At 43.2% G+C, this 16,408-nt stretch overlaps 1 protein-coding gene across 1 annotated transcript in view; it reads right to left on the minus strand.

Annotated features, from left to right (window-relative positions):
• Nucleotides 1-9,566: 9,566 nt before the first annotated feature.
• The window catches only part of LRP2BP (LRP2 binding protein), a 67,829-nt gene continuing 60,987 nt past the window's right edge, over nt 9,567-16,408 (minus strand). The window contains exon 8 of the mRNA XM_033958825.1: nt 9,567-9,632. Coding sequence (XP_033814716.1) covers nt 9,567-9,632 — 66 coding nt within the window. The remainder of the gene's footprint in view (nt 9,633-16,408) is intronic.

Below are 16,408 nucleotides of genomic sequence, written 5' to 3' on the forward strand. Positions count from 1 at the left end.
CTGCACAACAAGCCTCAAAACACTTTAAAATCATAAGTGTTCAAGGTTTGTGCAGTTAAGGCTACAGGAATGGGACAGGATGGGGAAATTGAGTTCTTGTATTATCCCCCAAAGACTCAACAATGTGACAGTTTCTACTCTTTAACATCCTCGTATTCTTCCAGCATCATCCAACACTTTTCCTATTCTCTCTACCTATCTGGTACCCTCTTCTCAAAACTTTATTATGAACCAGCTCCTTAATTGTAACTTTTTCCTGGAAATGTCCAGTTCTCTTAATTGTAATTTTTGTTCCTGGAAATGTCCAGTTATCTTCTGATGTAATCCGCTTAGAACTGCAAGGTACAGGCGGAATAGAAGTCAGTAATGTAGTGTAATGTAATTCTTGCAGGGATGGTGAAAAATTTCTCCCTATTACATAACAACCCCTGGATGTGCTAAGATACCCAAGTCTGAGTCACAACTTCAGCACTTATTAGGTAGGGGATGATAACCCAGATCTCACAAATTTAGCCACATCCAAAATGCCCCCTTATGTGATAATATTTTAAAGCACTACACAAAGAGCTATGAAAGGCAGAATTTGCATGAAAAACAAGATGGATACTTTAACATTTTCATTTATTTTGGACTTCTCTTCACATTTTCCACCCAGAATAAAACAAGCACTGTATATTGTGCCTTGTCAAACAACAGAACAGCTTGTGACTAGATGGTACTTTTTTTTTTTCAAATTTAGATCACAAGTTAATTTTTTTTGTATAATAAAAAAGTACACACCTGTACTTAGTTGATTTTTTAAAATGTTTTTGTGACTAGCTTATTTAGTTGGACCTAGCATCTGAGCCATTAAGATTATTACTGTACATAAGCTTTGCAATTGTTAAAACAGCTAAGAGATGCATTGTGAAATTCAAACTAGTAAGGCAAGAGTAGAACTCTTTTATATGGTTTGTAATTCTGCATAGAAAGGGGCTAAAACTAAGGGCTCCTTTTACCAAGCTGCGATAGCGTTTTTAGTGCACGCAGACTTGCCGTGCGCGCTAAACCTGTGCTACATGGCTAGAACTAACACCAGCTCAATGCTGGCATTAGCGTCTAGCGCATGTGGCAATTCTGTGCGTGCTAAGTGCGCGCTAAAACCAATATCACAGCTTAGTAAAAGGAGTCCTAAGTCTGTAAAAGAAAGAAAAAAAATTACTTTGCATTTGATACGGCTTTTGTGATGCAGAGATTGAAATATATTACTTTAGCCCATTTTTCAAAGCCACGTTAGGCTTTTTTGTTGCTGGCCTCGGTGGTATTAGCTCCGATGTTCATAGGAATTCTATGAGCATTGGAGCTAATAGAGTTGTATATTTATATGTTAATTTGTCTTTTATGTGTTGTATACAGTGTGTTTATTGTCCCCTGAAGAAGGCATCTGTTTTTGTCGAAACATTACATTACATTACATTAGTGATTTATATTCCGCTTGTGCCTTGCGGTTCTAAGCGGATTACAATTTATAAGACTGGACATTTCCAGTAGCGGTGCAGTACATAAATTCAAGAATGTGTCAAGATACAATTGTTAATCTGGGTTTTTCGGAAGAACTTGAAAGCTAATAGTAGATTATGATAAGTAGTTGTGATGAGTAGATATAGTAAAGTCAGGATTCTGGTAGGTTGTTGTGATGAATAGAAATAATAAGAGTCAGGGTTCTGATGTATTGCTATGGTGGTGATGGTGGTGGTCATGGGAGTATTTTCTATTGTTGTTGAGGGGTTATGATGATGGAAAGTGTTTTTTGAAGAGATGAGTTTTGATTTCTTTTCGGAATATTTTGATGTCTGTTGAATTTATCAGTAGGTTGTTGATGGTGGGATCAATCTTTGCTGCTTGTGTCACTAAAAGGCTGTCGTATATTTTCTTTCGTCTTGTTCCGTTGAGAGGGGGGTGAATGAATAGGCTCCGAGTTCTCCTTAATCTATTAGATAGGTTACGGTGTAATCTGTTGTTTAGGTATATGGGTGCTGTTCCGTGTGTTACTTTGTATAGTAGACAGTAGAATTTGAACTGGGATCTTGCTTTTATTGGTAGCCAGTGTGAGTCTAGGTATGCGTTGGTGATGTGGTCATATTTGCCAAGGGAGTAGATGAGTCTGAGGGCCGTGTTCTGAACCGACTGCAGTTGTCTTAACATATAGTTTGGGCAAGACAAGTAGAGGCTGTTGCAATAATCTAACATACTTAGTACCAGGGATTGTACCAATAACTTGTATTGATCTTTGTTGAAGTATTTTCTTATTTTTCTCAGATTACGCATAGTGAAGAATGCTCTTTGGATGATTTTGTGGATATGAGTCTGCATTGTGCAATTTCTGTCAAGTTGTATTCCCAGGATTTTGAGTGTGTTTTGCATTGGGTACTTGATTGTATTTAATTCTAGTTCAGTGAAAGATGTTTTTTTTTCCTTCTCTAGAAGGAGGAATTTGGTTTTTTCCGTGTTCAGTTTTAGTTTATGACTTGACATCCATTTTTCTACCGTTTCCATTATTATTTTCAAGTGGTTTGTGGGTAAGGGGTCTTGACTGTTAAATGGGAGGGTGATAGTTATGTCATCCGCGTAGCTGAATGATACTGTGTTTAGGGCGTCTAGGGTTATGCCGAGGGATGCTATGAAGAGGTTGAATAATATTGGTGATAATGGTGATCCTTGTGGTACTCCGCATGGGTTTGACCATGGGTCGGATATGTGCTCCTTTGACTTGACTCTGTATGTTCGAGTTTTTAGGAAGCTTTGGAACCAGTTGTGAACGTTACCTGAGATCCCTATTGCGTCTAATATCTGGAGTAGTATGTGGTGGTCAACTAGGTCAAATGCCGCTGAGAGATCAAGTTGAATGAGAAGCAGTTTGTTACCTATGCTGAGGTGTTGTCGGACAGTGTCTAATAGTGATACCAGTAGAGTTTCTGTGCTATGGTTAGATCTGAATCCGGATTGTGAGGGGTGTAGTATGTGATGGTCTTCAAGGTAGTTGGAGAGGTGTTGTGCGACAAGGCCTTCTGTTAGTTTGATGTATAATGGGATTGAAGCGATTGGTCTGTAGTTTGCAGGATTGTCTGTAGGACCTTTGGGATCTTTCAGGATAGGTGTACCGTATTTTCGCGGATATAACGCGCACCTGTGTAAAACGCGCACAGGGGTATAGCGCGCAGAAATCACGATGATATGTACCAAAACTTTTCTATACCGCGCTCAGGCATATAACGCGCATGATGCCCGACGCTCCTTTCGCCCGCCCTGACTTTCCGTGCGCTGTCCCGACTCTCCGTTCACCCCCCTGACTTCCGTGCACTGCCCTGACTTTCCGTGCGCTGTCCCGACTCTCCGTTCACCCCCCCTGACTTTCCGTGCACTGTCCCCCCTTGAAGTCCTGTCCCCCCTTGAAGGTCTGTCCCCATCCTGAAAACCTGATGCCCCCCCCCGACGTCCGATACATCCCCCCCCCCGGAAGGACCACTCGCACCCTCACCCCGAAGGACCGCCGACTCCCCAACAATATCGGGCCAGGAGGGAGCCCAAACCCTCCTGGCCACGGCGACCCCCTAACCCCACCCCGCACTACATTACGGGCAGGAGGGATCCCAGGCCCTCCTGCCCTCGACGCAAACCCCCTCCCCCCAACGACCGCCCCCCCCCCAAGAACCTCCGCCCGTCCCCCAGCCGACCCGCGACCCCCCTGGCCGACCCCCACGACCCCCCCACCCCCCTTCCCCGTACCTTTGGAAGTTGGCCGGACAGACGGGAGCCAAACCCGCCTGTCCGGCAGGCAGCCAACGAAAGAATGAGGCCGGATTGGCCCATCCGTCCTAAAGCTCCGCCTACTGGTGGGGCCTAAGGCGCGTGGGCCAATCAGAATAGGCCCTGGAGCCTTAGGTCCCACCTGGGGGCGCGGCCTGAGGCACATGGGCCAAACCCGACCATGTGTCTCAGGCCGCGCCCCCAGGTGGGACCTAAGGCTCCAGGGCCTATTCTGATTGGCCCACGCGCCTTAGGCCCCACCAGTAGGCGGAGCTTTAGGACGGATGGGCCAATCCGGCCTCATTTCTTCGTTGGCTGCCTGCCGGACAGGCGGGTTTGGCTCCCGTCTGTCCGGCCAACTTCCAAAGGTACGGGGAAGGGGGGTGGGGGGGTCGTGGGGGTCGGCCAGGGGGGTCGCGGGTCGGCTGGGGGGGCGGTCGGAGGTTCTTGGGGGGGGGGGCGGTCGTTGGAGGGAGGGGGGTTTGCGTCGAGGGCAGGAGGGCCTGGGATCCCTCCTGCCCGTAATGTAGTGCGGGGTGGGGTTAGGGGGTCGCCGTGGCCAGGAGGGTTTGGGCTCCCTTCTGGCCCAACTACACAAAGGTACGGGGAAGGCGGGTGGGGGTGTCGTGGGGGTCGGCCAGGGGGGTCGCGGGTCGGCTGGGGGACGGGCGGAGGTTCTTGGGGGGGGCGGTCGTTGGAGGGAGGGGGGTTTGCGTCGAGGGCAGGAGGGCCTGGGATCCCTCCTGCCCGTAATGTAGTGCGGGGTGGGGGTAGGGGGTCGCCGTGGCCAGGAGGGTTTGGGCTCCCTCCTGGCCCGATATTGTCGGGAAGTCGGCGGTCCTTCGGGGTGGGGGTGCGAGTGGTCCTGCCGGGGGGGGGATGAATCGGACGTCGGGGAGTCGGCCGGGCAAGAGGGCTTGGGCTCCCTCTTGCTCCGATCGTGGATGCGGGTGCGGGTGGGAGCGCGTGCGAGCGGTCGTTCGGGGTGGGGGTGCGAGCGGTCCTGCTGGGGGGGTGAATCAGGCGTCGGGCGGGGTGGGAACTATGTTTAAAAACTTTTCTATACCGCGCTCAGGCATATAACGCGCGAGGGGTATGCGCGGTACGTAAAATCACGTATAACGCGCGCGTTATATCCGCGAAAATACGGTAATTATGATTTCTCCTAATTCCGGTGGGAAATGGCCTTCACTTAGTGTAGTTTGGAGCCATAATGTGAGGCTAGCTTTGAATTTGGTGGAAGCTGTAGCTAATAAGTATGAGGGGCAATTATTCAAGTCACATGAGGATTTGCTGTATTTTTTGTAAAGTCTGTTCAAGTCTGACCATTGTATCTTTGGGAAATTTGTCCAGGTCCTGTCTGCTGGGATTGCTTCGTCTTTTGTGTGATTGATTTGTATTTCTTCTATGTTGGTTCTTGAATTGTTGAATGTGGATCTGGTTGTGAGGATTTTGAATTTGAAATAGTCCGCTAATTGAGTGGCTGTGGGAGTTTGGTTTCCTTGGGTGGCGAGATATGGTTTAGTATCTGTGAGATCCTTGTTGGGACTTGCAAAATTAAGACCTTTCCTACTGTAATTTACATCTCCCTTGCCTTTTTTGTGTGAACCTTTCGTTGGCTGGATGGATTAATGAGCCTGAGAGGAGGACCCAGAAAGAAGAAGAAGAAAAAAAAGTCAAGAGAGAAGCTTAAGGACACAGTAAGGCAAGATAATAGAGGGAAGTGGGAAGGAACTACAATGTCTTGACAGGAAAGGAAGCAAAGGGAAATAACAGGAGTAAAGAGGGTAAGGCGTTTGACATTTTGGAGGGCGAATATTCTATAAAACATCTAAGTTCTTTGTTTCAATTATCGGCACTTGGATGTTTTGCACAGAACAATTTTTGGACTTTTTTGTGTTTTGAAAATGCCCTTAATAGTAACCTATGGAATTTTGTAAGTCTAAGTGCTTTGAAAATGATCCCTTTGGCCTGCACTTGACAGATAAGGGAGCCATTGACTGCTTAGTCCTTACAGGCTCAAATCACCATGCGGTTCCAAATATTAAAAGATGCCAAGCTTCAGGAAAATCAATACAAGTTGCTCAATAGGGCATTTGTAACCAAGCCGAAGGGCTTCTTTATGGGGTTGTGGGAAAGTAATGTTTGTGGGAAATTCAAAATTAGTACAGGTATTTATATTTATTTATTTATTTATACCCAGCCTTTCCCAATACAGTACATATGCAAACAGAATCACATACAGTACAACAAATCAAACATGAATAAAACATAATAGTAATAATGTAAAGCCTCCTAAAATTACAAAGAGGCATTGCATTTCTTCATTCCTTTTTAGAATGATAAGCTAGCTCTAAAAAGGGACCATCGTGACTATTGAACAGATTGTACAGATGAAACCTGTTGGACCTCTGAGAGTGTATTATTGGGAGAAACAAGTGACTATGGCAAGACATTTGATGAAAACTCAGGAAGTGGATGCAAGACATGATTCTGGCAGTGTTGTTTCCTCACTCAAAATTTGAGATACTTCGTGTTACTGAGACATATCTGTATGTAAGCGTAAGCATTCTTTAAGTGCAGAGAATATATCCATACTATCTTTTAGTTTTGAATTATATTCACACTAAATTTGCAGAATCTAACACAAGAATTATAAGAGTGAGTCAGACCAAAGGTCCATCAGCCTCAGTAACCTGTTTTCAATAGTGCTTAATCCAGGTCATAAATTGGCAGATCACAAATTCCATACTGCTTATCCTAAGGGATGAGCAGTGGCCTTTTTTCCATGTATACCTTAATTTATGGATTTTTCCTTCAGAAATGGGAGGAAACCATTTTTTTTTTAAACCAAAAGAGTGGTGCATCCATGTTTTTTCATAAACATAAACAAAATCATAACACCTAGTAATTTTTAGATTTTTCATCTAATCCACACATTATTTTCTATGAAAAATATGATAAAAATCTTGGGAGGATCTATACACACATGGCAATATGCCAACTAATAACTTAGGTCTAAAAATTTGGCATTAGATGCAAAACCAATCAGGGTAGTCTGAGGGTTATGAGAGAGGTATTTGGGGAAATCTATGTATTTCATGAATAGGCATGTGTAATTTACACTATCTAGTAATAACTTTTTTGTTTGCATCTGATTGATAGCACCAGCCCTCAGCAAACACTACCTTCCACCCAGAAAGCACTATTCCCCTTTTAACCTTCAGATCCTAGCAAGTACTGTCATCCTTCCCCTCTAAGAACACGAGAAGCCCTTTCCTCCCAGGCTCCAGTAAGCAGTCTCCCCAGCACTTGTCTGGCTGCCTGCTACTTGATGCCTTTGTGTGTTGTGAGTTTGCTTCTAGGACTGATAAGGATCTGAGGATTTTGAGAGGCTAACAATGTAGCAGCATTTAACAATTTGCAAAATAAAAAAAAGAAATATGAAACATAGAAACATAGAAAGATGACGGCAGAAAAGGGCTATAGCCCATCAAGTCTGCCCACTCTACTGACCCACCCCATTAAGTCTGAGTACTAATGACCTAGTTCCTTAACTCGACCTTCGTAAGGATCCTACTAGGGCATCCCATTTATTCTTAAAGTCAATAACGCTGGTGGCCTTGATCACCTGCTCTGAAAGCTTGTTATGGTATATAATGAAACCATATTAGCACAATTTCCAAAGATATCACAACTTTATAAAAAAATATGTGGAGAAAAAGACCTGAACTATTATACCCATTAACTTCATTCAGCACAAGTGTCCTGCATTGGGGCTAAACAGAGTCATCGGTCTCTGAAAAAACTCCACACATCCAAATATCATAAATCTCATATAGCAATGCATTTATCTTCACTATCATGCAGCAATGTACTTATCTTCATAGTTGTATCGAAGTGCAAAAATTCAAAAAAGTTCAAAATAAAGGAAAACAACAATCCACAAAGCGCAAAAAACCTACTACTTTAGTTAGTCTTTCCAGCCAGACCTGACAGCGGCCCTGTTTCACATCTCAGCTGTTTCAAAAGTGCTGGCAAAATTTCTTCCTCCTTGAATCAAAAATACAAACAAAGTAAACTGTCTCAATTTAGACTCACCAACAGCTAAAAGCTCCAACAAGGAAGCCAGCATTTAAATCCTACTGTTGAGACCGGCAATGCCCAACAGGTATGTTGGACTCAACACTATGTTCTCATGTTATGTGGTGATGTTGCAAAAAGTATAAAAATTAAAAAGCCATTCCAAAAAAACAGTAAAAAAAACAAACAAACCAAACAGTTCAAATACCAAAAATCCAAGAATGCACAGAACTCCAATCTTCAGAAAAATGCAGAGTAAAAAGCATTCCATTCAATGCTTTTATTCAATCCTGATGGGGAAATTGTAGTCCAATCAAAAATCCATCTCTATTCCATCTAACATAAACATTTTTGAACATTTCTTCTCTGAATTGATAAAGGAATATAATCAAACACTCAACAGCGCAATTCACTAGACTTATGGTGGGCGGCCACAAAATGAGGAACCAAAGGGGCTGTCATTTTGCCTAAAGATAGACAGCATCTGTGCTCCACAAGTCTAGTTCTTAAAGCTCAAGAAGTCTGACCCACATATAGTAAATGACAGGGACACTTCAGCAAATAAATCACAAATATATTGAAGAGGTCAGACAGTGCTTCATCAGATGTTCATATATATCGGCCTCCAACACAATAGCACATACTGAACAGTGTCCATATTTTCTGTGTCCCCCTCCTTTCAAATTACAATTACAAGAATATGAAAATATCCAATTTACTTCATAAGAGCACTGATAAGTTAATAAAATATCAAAATGTTTTCTAATTCTGAGATAAATATACAGGGCTAGTAGTGTATTTCATACCATATGTAAGAACCGAATTAGTATCTATATGTTAAGTGTTAAGTTATCAAGGTATCTCTATGATTATATGGTGTCCTTTTACAGCCTTCATTGGATAACCCCAAGCCAAAATTTTTTTTAACATATCAAAAATTCTCAAATATTCATTAGTCGAATCACAAATTCATCTATGATAAAGAAATTGAAAAGATAGGAGACTGGTTTTTAAATGAGGAGGGTGCATAGTATTATAATATAGAAAAGTATTGTGATCTGTATGTTTGATATACTGTATATGAAAGTATAGACTTTTCCACACTTTTAAGAAACAATATAGTACAGATGTCTTTATCAAAATTGTTTTCATATATATATATTTACAAATATTCATATAGTACAGTTCTTTATCAAATTGCTAAGCATTTAATGTCATCTCTTAAATTGCAGTCTAATGATTAGTGGAAGGGGGAGACCAAGGATGGCTGTTATTAAGAGCAACTGATAGTGCTACTTCGTTTCCCATGTTAGCCAATGTAGCATCTGTGACAGAACTGGATTAAAATATATGTGACAGGGCCCCTAAAACTGTGAGTCCTAAGCACATGCCTAGTTTGTTTATGCCTTAAACCTGCCCTGCCTACAACATATAAAAATAATTGAAGATAGTCTTGCTATCTTTATTTGTGATTAAGATGCCAAGTAGCCGCCTACTTACTTTATCAATGGAGGTAATTTAATATGTAAGCTTAAAGTAGCATTTTCTTACAGCTGGGATTAATTTATGTTCTTTCTGCTTGCAGCAAGCATACCATGATTTTTAGTGAGATTGGTTATTAAAATTCAGTCATTTACAAAGCTGAAACAAAGTGTACTCATTACATAATCCAGGAGTCCAGTATGATACAACATATTTTAAATTCTTCCAGAAATGATTTCTTTATAAAGATCAGAAGATACTTCTGCATCCAGATTGCATGCCTGAAAATAAACAAAGTTAAATTTATTTTAAGAGGCACTAAACTTATGAATGATTCTGATAGATATTTAAAATTTGTGTGTGTGTGTGGTGGGGCTATTGGTTAGCTGCTTTGTAATGGTATAGAAAGCCTATGACACACTTGACATTCCAATGCAATGAATTACAACAAAAGTTTTAAAAAATGTTTAGCTTCTTCAGTGGTTACACATGTTTACTTTAGAGGTCAACCAATACTTTTTTTTTTTTCCCCAGTTCTGGCTGAAACAAACTGCTACCAAAACTGTCTGAATGGTTTTGGCCAAGGCCGAAACTTACTGCCTAGTTTTGGCCGACACTGAAAACTAAAGTTTGGTTGTGTGAATGAGAACCAGTGAGGTCCATTGGGGATAGTTAGAGCTTGCAGTTGGCAGCCCTCTGCTAAACCCACTGGAGAGTACCCTCCAGTCCCAGGAACAGCAAGCACAGGCTGACAACTGGAAGAGCCATTTAACAAGAACTTCTCAACAAGTTAATGCTGATGTAGAACATAAAAATAGCCAGACTAGGTCAGACCAATGGTCCATCCAGCCCAGTATCCTCCAATATAAAATCCCCCATGATTGCTAGTTTTTTATGCTTGCCCAAACAGCATGTGAGTAACAAGAGAAAGTATAGCAGCACTGAGATGTTTTTCATTTTGTATTTAGTTATAAAACTGAGTGAAGTCAAGCATGATATAGTTTCTTACTAAAATAATAGAACGGAATCCAGACACTGGTGTACACTGAGGGCAATATACTAACCTAATACACAATCTAGAATATAAAAGCATACTGATGCTGCTGAATATAACTATATGCTCTGAAAAATTATAGTCGAGCAATACATGTGTTAAATTACTTTCTAATCTATAAACTTCATGTCAATGTAATATCATTTCCCTACTAACACTATAAGCTGAATAGTATTTGTGATGGAAAACAATCACTGTAGGCTCCTTTCTCATAGAATCTAGCTTCTGGACACCACAACTTTGATTCAAATGCTGCATCTTCATCTTACCCAAAAGAGCCTGGAAAATCTTTTAGAATTATCCAAATAGTGTCCTAGTCAGAAATATATAATTATTTAAATAATGAAAGACCATATTTCAACCTCATGGGTCTCAGCTAATGAAAATTAAAACTCAAAGTCACAGTGCTTTTACAATGTCTAATCTAATTTAATCTAATCTGAACTTTTGTATCACACTTATCCAATACAGGTTCTAGGGATATACGAGTGAAGAGGCCCATATAAAATATGGGGAGTTATATCTATATAGTTAGCTTAGTATATTTAGTGGGTTTACATAGTAGATTTCAGGTACAAATTCAAGGTACTTTACAAGCAGGAGATCTGCACAAAGAGGTAAAGAGTTCTTGGCAAAAAGCATTGTAAAAAGACTTCAGGTATAAGTTCAAGGTGTTATGCAAGCAAGAAGTCTGTACAGAAATTTGAAGAGTTTCTGTGGCATTAATATGCTAGAGCAGTGTTCTTCAATCTTTTTACATCTATGCATCGGTGGAAATAAAATAATTATTTTGTGGACCAGCAAACTACTAAGACTGAAATAAAAACCAATGTAGATAGTATTTTTATTTCTTAATTAAATAATTTAAATTTATAGTAATTGACATTATTTAAATTTCCTATACATCATTCCAATATATATCTTTCCTCTGCATCTCTATCTATCCTAACTTCTACCCTCTGCGTCCTTGTTCCTTTGTACCCATGTGATCAGTATTGCTCTTCTGTGTCGCCATCCCTTCTCCATTCAGCATTCCCCCTCTGTGTCAGTCCCTATTCTCCATGCATAGCATCTCTTCTCTGAGCAGCATCTCTCTTCTGCCTGGAGTCCAGGCTCCCCACCCTATGGTTTACATGCCTTCCTTGCTCTCCCCCTGTTGTTAGCACCTCTCCCTCCCTGAGTCCACTGTACCGCATCCACCAATTCACTCTTTCTGCCCCCTTCTCCACTGCCCTCCCCACAGTCCATCAGCATCTCTCCTTCTCCCTCCAGGTCCAGTAGCAGCTCTCCCTTTATTTTCCTTTGTCCAGCAGCTTCCCCGCCTCCAACAGTGGCTTCCTCCCCTCCCAGCAGCATCTCTCCTCCCTCCAGGTCCAGTAGCAGCTCTCCCTTTATTTTCCTTTGTTCAGCAGCTTCCCTACCTCCCACAGTGGCTTCCTCCCCTCCCCTCCCAGCAGCTCCCAGTATTTGCCTGCAGCAGCACTAGTAGTGTCAGCGCAGTGATTCACTTAGGCAGCCTTGAGTCCTTTGATGGATTGTGCCTGCCTCTGAGAAAAGAGGAAGTTGCATCATCAGAGGCAGGCAGCAACTCAGCAAAAGTCCCAAGGCTGCTTAAGTGAATCACTGCGCTGATGCCACTGGCGCTGCTGCAGGCAAGTACTGAGAGCTGCGGGGAGGGGAGGAAGCCACTGTTGGAGGCTGGGAAGCAAAACATCGGAGCTCATCGGGCCCCCCTGATCTCGCAGGCCCTGCATGGACCGGCAGGAAATTTTTGTGGACTGGCAGTTGAAGAACACTGTGTTAGAGCACAGGTTGTAAGATTAGTTCGAGACATGAGATGGCAGTGGACTTGTTTGTAGTGATGATATATTGTAGGGGACACTTAACGGGAATGGGGATGCCATAGTTAAGTTGTTGTGTGCCATTCTTGGATTAGTGGAGAGGTTTTATTGCTGGGTTGTAGATGTCTGTCAAATAAGAAAGTTTTCAATTTTTTCAATAACTGAGGTAGGTTGGCTTGGTCCTGATGGTTGTAGGAAGACCATTCCAAGTTCTAGTGGTGATATAGGTAAATAGGGTATTAAATATATGCTTGTATCTGACTCCTTTGGCCGAAGGGATGATCAGTTGATGTGTGTTGTAAATTCTAGGTGATGAGAAGATGGATTTGAGAAGAGGTGAAATATTTGTTCTGGGGCATTGATATGTAGGGAGTGGAACATAATGCAGGATATTTTGAAGGTAATTCTTGGGTTTACAGGTAGCCAGTGGAGTTTGCAATAGTGGTCTGACATAGCATCATATTTTTAAATCTGAAGATTTAATTGCTGTGTTCTGGATTAGAGAATGACACGGTGAAAAAATTGGTCCCCGTCACCGCCCCGTCCCCGTCTCACCATCCTCTGCACCGCCCCGTCACCGCCATTCCCTTCACCACCCCGTCACCGCCATTGCCACCCCATTCACCGCCCCGTCACCGCCACTGCAACCCCATTCACCGCCCCGTCACCGTCACCGCTGCATACATAAAAGCCTCAAACGGGTACGATTTTATATACTTTTCTTTATTTACGTATAAAGGAAACATTCTTTAAAACTTTAAAACTTTAAAACTTAGTTAAATATTAGTTAATAACTATACAAAAACAAACACAACATGTACTTTTAATGCTTACAATGTTAGCCTACATGGTAAGTAGACGCGGCCGCTGTACCTAATCGCGGCAAAGATCTCCCTGCCGTGATTAGCATAGTGACCGCGGCTACGGCTGCAAGTCTCCCCTCCCCCCAGCGATCACGGCAGGAGGGCACCCAACCCCTCCTGTAGACCCCCCCAACGGCCCTCCCGACAATCACAGCAGAAGGGTACCCAACCCCTCCTGCCGGTCCTCCCAATGGCCTCCCCTAAGATCGCCGGCAGGAGGGTACCCAACCCCTCCTGCTGGACCCCCCCCCAACGAACCCTCCCACCCCGGAACCCCCTTAGTCTTACTTTCCAAGTTGGACCGGACGGCTCCTCACACGTATGGCCAGCAGGCTTGCCTCCGTCCAAATGAGGCGGGCCCGCCCCTACCCTGCCCAACCCACAGGATCCTAGGGCCTGATTGGTCTAGGCACCTAAAGCCACTCCCGCTATAGGAGGGGCCTTAGGTGCTTGGGCCAATCAGGCCCTAGGATCCTGTGGGTTAGGCAGGGGAGGGGAGGGGCGGGCCCGCCTCATTTGGACGGAGGCAGGCCTGCTGGCCAGATGAGCGAGGAGCTGTCCGGTCCAACTTGGAAAGTAAGACTAAGGGTGGTGTTTCGGGATGGCGGGGTTTGTTGGGGGAGGGTCCGGCAGGAGGGGTTGGGCACCCTCCTATTGGCGATATAGGGGGCCGTTGGGGGGTCCGGCAGGAGGGGTTGGGCACCCTCCTACCAGTGATCATAGGGGGGCTGTTGGGGAGCTGGCAGGAGGGGTTGGATATCCTCCTGCTGCGATCGTCGGGGGGGCTGTTGGGGTAGGCAGGAGGGGATGGGTACCCTCCTGCCGCGATCGTTGGGGAGGGCTGGTTCTGTCGGCATGAAGGGCTGAGCACCTTCCTGCCGGCAATCGTCGGGGGGGGGGGGGGGCGGGTTCTATTGGCAGGAAGGGTTGATCTGACAAATGAGGAGCACGGTGAAACACAGGTAAATAGCGGTTCCTAGAAGGGGGTACATTGGCCTGCGGGGACAAATCTTTTTACCGTTTTTGCGGGCGGTGAAAACTTTTGTCCCCGTGTCTGCTGCGATTTGGCTTTGGAGTCTCCATAACCCGCAGCCAAACCGCAGCCACGCCGCAGCTCCCTGCGGGGATCGCTCCCCGTGTCATTCTCTATTCTGGATCAACTGAAATTTGTGCATCTGTGTAGTGTTTAAACCAGTATAAGAGTGAGTTGCAGTAGTCTAGCTGTGTTAGGACTAACATTTGGACCAGAATGGCAAATTGGTGGCAGTAAAAGTAATGTTTGATCAGTCTTAGTTGCTTTAGGCTGTAGAAGGGGTTTTTTTTGGCAAAGGTTAGAAATTTGGGTTTGTAGGAGGGTGGAATCTAGTGGGATTCGAAGGACTTTGGCAGTTTTATCTAAGGGATCCTTTTATGAAGCCGCGTTAGTGGTTTAGTGCGCGCTAATTTGCCGGCTGCACTAGCGGCTAGTGCGGGGGTTAGCACGTGATAAAAAGTTGCATGCGATAAAGCCGCTAACACGGCTTAGTGTTGTGCCTGATGATAATGGTAAGTTTGTGGGGGTTGTCTGTGAGGCACTGTGGAACCATAACAATTTGGTTTTAATTGTGTTTAATTTTAGTTTGCTGGTGAGTGCCCAAGAGTAGATTTTGTCAATGCTGTTGGAGACATTTGTTCAACCTTCCTTTATGTTAGTACTGAGTGGGATTAGAAGAAAGATGTCATCTGCTTTGTGCAACATTTGGTTTGACAGCTGATGTCATATCTCCACAGCGAGGCTAATTCCTAAGGAGCTTATTCCAAATTTACAGACTTAAATTCCCGCTAAACTTTGGTGTCAAAATCAATTATTTGGAACACTTTTTACTAAATCAACTACTATGCAAGATCATAGCTGCATTACTTCCAATTGCATTACACTTACATACCTCCCCAAAAATGAAGAGTAGCTCCCCTTAACCCTCCTCACATTACCTTACAATCCCTAGACTGCCAGGTATTTTACGATAAGCTTGAAGGGGGGCACCTACAGAGGGGAGAAAGGGAACTCCTGTTCAGAAGGGAGGGAGACAAACAGGACAATGCACAAATTTTCTGCTCCCACCAAAAACATGGTAAGTTCCAGCTAAAATTGAAACCATGGCTGCAGTCTTTTGATTGAAACCAGGAAGAAAAAAGATGTGGGCCAGTTTCAGCATTGTAACAGAACCGAAATTCAGTTGGCCTCTAGTTTACTTTTTCTTGAAAATATTTTTTTTTTTTTTTTTAAATTTATAAATTTAATAATTACAATATCAAGCGATACCAAGACAGAATTTCTGGAAGATAGTCAGGATGTGATCCAGAATAGGTCCACTCTGGTGATAACATGCATGAGCAAGATAGACAAAATGTTAATAATGAAACTTTATTTTAAAAATAGGTTAACAAAATTTTGTGGGGATTTGGTTAGAATTTTTCCTGATGTCTCTAGAGCTACGCAACTAAGAAGGAAATAATTTTTGAAATTAAAAGTTACAGTCCTAGCTCTAGAGGCATCTTTTTACCTAAAATTTCCATGTAAATGCCTTGTTAAGTTACAATTATGTAGTAGCACAGTTTTGTTTTATCCCAAGACAACTAATCTATATAATAAGTCAAAGGGAGACATACATCTAAGACACCCTTTTGTATCCTGGAATATTGGTACGTTATTACCCCGATCCTCAGCGGCACCACTTGGAACTCAAACCATTCTCATTGTTCCAAGCTTTACGTGTCAGATCGTCACTGGATCGTTTTACGTTATACCCTTATTCCTATTTTTTAGCTTAAGTTGTATCTTATTTGAAAGATTCTTCCCATCTCTTGAGAATTTTAGAACGGGAAGACTTTATGAATCCTCAGACACTGTTGGTGACTCTTGACGTGGTGTCACTGTACACAAAGATCCCCCAAGGAGAAGCTTTAGAAGTTATAATGGACACTTTAAATAATAGACTGAATCCACGCATCACCACAGACTTTCTTTATCATTTGGCAGAATGGGTTATAGGGAAGAATTATTTTCAGTTTGAAGGGGTTTACTACCAGCAAATTCAAGGAGTTGCGATGGGGGCTACGTTAGCCCCATCAGTGGCAACTCTGTATATGGGACGATTTGAAGATCGTGAAATTTATCCTTCTAAATATTTCCAACATATTACCCTGTGGAAGAGGTTTTTGGATGATGTTTTCTTTTTGTGGGTAGGTCCTGAAGCAGTTCTTTTGGAGTTCTTTGAGTGGATTAACACCAGAAACCCTAATCTGCAGTTCACCCCTTC

This window comes from Geotrypetes seraphini, chromosome 1, assembly GCF_902459505.1.
Source record: "Geotrypetes seraphini chromosome 1, aGeoSer1.1, whole genome shotgun sequence".
In the NCBI taxonomy this organism is placed as follows: Eukaryota; Metazoa; Chordata; class Amphibia; order Gymnophiona; family Dermophiidae; genus Geotrypetes; species Geotrypetes seraphini.